General features: G+C 40.6%; 1 protein-coding gene across 1 annotated transcript; it reads right to left on the reverse strand.

Moving 5' to 3' along the window:
- Window positions 1-690: 690 nt before the first annotated feature.
- LOC121393518 lies at window positions 691-2,025 on the reverse strand. The gene is made up of 4 exons (XM_041562352.1): window positions 1,759-2,025; window positions 1,550-1,627; window positions 1,327-1,407; window positions 691-1,077 (listed from the first exon to the last, which is right to left on the reverse strand). The coding sequence occupies exons 1-4, from the start codon at window positions 2,008-2,010 to the stop codon at window positions 751-753; spliced, it is 738 nt and encodes a 245-aa protein (XP_041418286.1). The 5' UTR covers window positions 2,011-2,025; the 3' UTR covers window positions 691-750.
- Between the last annotated feature and the right edge of the window lie 1,015 nt (window positions 2,026-3,040).

A 3,040-nucleotide genomic window follows, 5' to 3' on the forward strand; every position in this document is an offset into this window, starting at 1 on the left:
CCAGTACCCCCCAAAAATACTTCATGTTCCAATTAAATCTTCTTGCAATAAATCTGAATTGTGGATTTCTCTGACAATAATATGGATAGAGCTCACTCCAGCCACATCAACATTATATCATTCTAGAAGGTATCTGGGAGGTTCATAGGGTTGCCACCTGTCCGGTTTTGACCCGGACAGCCCGGTATTTTGAGGGGCTGCCTGGGTCTATACTTCCTGCGCGGTTTTTCAAATAAGGAAAACCAGGCAGTATTCCCTTGATTGACACGGCGATCGGCCAATCACTGATCACCGCCTCATAGTCGCAGGCCCGCCCACTGTCGTCACAGACCCGCCCCCCGCCCGGTCTCAGCCAGACATGAAGGTGGCAACCCTAGAGGTTCACCTCCTATGAATTACCATTACGCACAAACACAAAAGACTTTCAAATATTTCTCACAAGTGAAATTTGGCAAAATCCATATTAGTTTCATTTCTGCTATAACGAAATACAACTCAGTCTGAATTTTTATTCTTAACATTTTATTACAAATATCAATAGCATGGGAAGGGAAATGTGAATATAGAAAATATATAGAAAAAATATATAGAAAATACTTTAAATTGTATAATAGTTGCATTAATCATAGTTGCAACTGAGCAATATGATTCCAGTAGAAATTTGTAATAAAAAATTCATTCTGTATGAAAAATGTTAAATCTGTAGAAGTTTTTTCCTCCCTCCAGCCCACTTCTCCTTATGTCTTCTCCTTAGAAATCTCCTTCCAAGCATTGGCAGATGAACTGTTGCAAAAGCTGCTTTAATTCCGTCTCCTCTTCTGCTGTTATTCTTTCACTGCTCTTTGGTTTCTCTGAGCCTTGGTGATCATGAGTCTCAGAGTGGCGCTGTTTTTTCTTTTTCTTAGTGCCTCCAAATTCTTCCTCCATGTTATCATGGGTTAGAGCAGGACGTTGTGGCCCTTCCTTCTCTCTCTCAGAAGGGGCCTCATCTTTTTCCTTTTCTGCCTTCTTTCTGCTGGACCAGTGTCCATAACAGAATTCCAGTAGAAAGGCAAAGATTTCTGGTAACAAGAAGCCCTACATAAAAGGGGAAAAAAAGTCTCAGTACAAAGAACATTCTTTAACCTAATGGGAATATTTCCCACAGAGGCTTCCTATGGAATCGAACTTTATTCCCTTTATAATATTCATATATATTATTAAGAAAACAACTCACTAGCAGTGAGAGTAGACTAGGAAAGTCTGATTCCAGAGCAACTCACAGATTCCCAGTCTGATTTAGATATTGAATTGTTTTCAAATGAGCTCATTATTCTAATGACTTACCAAAATGATTCCTTTCACACTAGTGCCATTCTCAGTATCTCTGATGAGGGTCTCAATATAAGGCACAATTAGCTGGAACTCCTACAACAGAAGAACATCAGTTAGTCAGACAGTTGGACCCTCAATCACTGACATATCAGTACATTAGGGATTGGTCAGACAATTAAAGTCATTCCAATCATGTCATGTCAGACCCACTATGTAGATGATATTCTCATCTTACCTGAATGATGGCGCTACTCAGCTCTGGCTCTCGGTTAGTGAGCTGACCCTCTATAGGTGGAATTGGACAACGCAAGCCCTGCAATAGGAGAGGATCAGTTAGTCACACAGCGGAACAATAGATAGAATATCAGTACATCCCATAATAACATGTTCCCTTCCTACTCCCTGTATAGAGCATTGGTAACACATAAATCAATACTGACTTACATCACATCTTATGTCTGTAGGAATCAGCAGAGGGACTGGTCTGATCTCTTCCTGTACAAACAGGGTATTGCCGCACTCTACATCCTCTACATAACCGGCCTTTTCAACAGACACTGGGCAAACTGGCAAACTGAGCTTGATGTAGTTGAATCCTTCAGTCACATAATCCGATGTCTCAATATGTTCTTTGATATCTCTTTCCTGTAAGAGAAAAGTACATGGATCAGATGTTTGGGACAGGGGGCTGTACATTGTATAGAAACCTCTCAGCAAACCCATAAGTCACTGGTACATTAACAGATAACGCTAATAAGAGGAACCCATAATGGCTCAGATACAATTCCCATACATGAACCCATTAACATGAACAGAACTTACTCGTAAAAATCCAGTGAAAATGAACAGGGTGATGATTAGTGACCTCATGGTCGCATTCAGTCACTAATCTGACAATCCCAACTGTAAACAGCCCTTATACCAGCTTGTGTCAGGGGCACCATTATGAGGTCATCACTAACAATCATGGTTGCCATTATGATATCATCACTAACAGTCATGCTCTTGTGACATCATCCGGCAAAGGCAAAGTTAGATTTCTGGGCCACTTATTCCACTTAAATAAATTATGGATAACTTTTTAATAAAGGAAACATTCTCATAGATTTGAGAGGAGGGGCAATATAAAACCACCGTACTATCGTAAACTCTGATTCATATAATTTTGTCTCATCAATTTCTTACTGAATTAATTATTTATTACTTTGGGTAATAATGTTATATTAACTCATGTATTGATGTAGCACTGAGTACACGATACATACTGACACATGGATGGGGAAATCTTTCAAGCTGCTGGTCATAATTTTATGACTGTTTATTGGGCAAGAGGCAGCCCTAGCACTACAGGAAGTCAGGGGTCACCATCTCCAAGTAATCACCAAGTAGGAGATTACATAATTGAGGGCTACCTGGAATTGCGAGCCCACCCCTTAAAAACAGAACGCATATTGAATCCATGTCCTGCAAGGCTAATTATCAATTAATACAGATGCATGTTGCACAAAAAATCAATGCAGTCTGCAGCATACATCTAAGGATAGAACTCCACGGGTGATCCCATGCGCTGCACAAAAACGCAGGCATCAAGTTGGATGCGATGGAAATAAGGTAAGCAATGGAAATGCTGGATGAAGTCGCAGCATTCATCCGCCACATCACAACTGTCGGATGCAGATGCAGCGTCTGCATCCGACATTCGAACGCTGCGACACCATCCAACGTT

This window comes from Xenopus laevis, chromosome 5L, assembly GCF_017654675.1.
Source record: "Xenopus laevis strain J_2021 chromosome 5L, Xenopus_laevis_v10.1, whole genome shotgun sequence".
Classification (NCBI taxonomy): domain Eukaryota; kingdom Metazoa; phylum Chordata; class Amphibia; order Anura; family Pipidae; genus Xenopus; species Xenopus laevis.

Excerpts from the sequence above, each read along its gene's own strand:
- LOC121393518 (XM_041562352.1), bottom strand. The coding sequence starts at position 2,010 with ATGTACAGCCCCCTGTCCCAAACATCTGATCCATGTACTTTTCTCTTA. Across the intron at positions 1,408-1,549 it reads TGAGTAGCGCCATCATTCAG|GAGTTCCAGCTAATTGTGCC; the intron begins GTAAGATGAGAA and ends CTTCTGTTGTAG. Across the intron at positions 1,078-1,326 it reads GTGTGAAAGGAATCATTTTG|GGCTTCTTGTTACCAGAAAT; the intron begins GTAAGTCATTAG and ends CCTTTTATGTAG.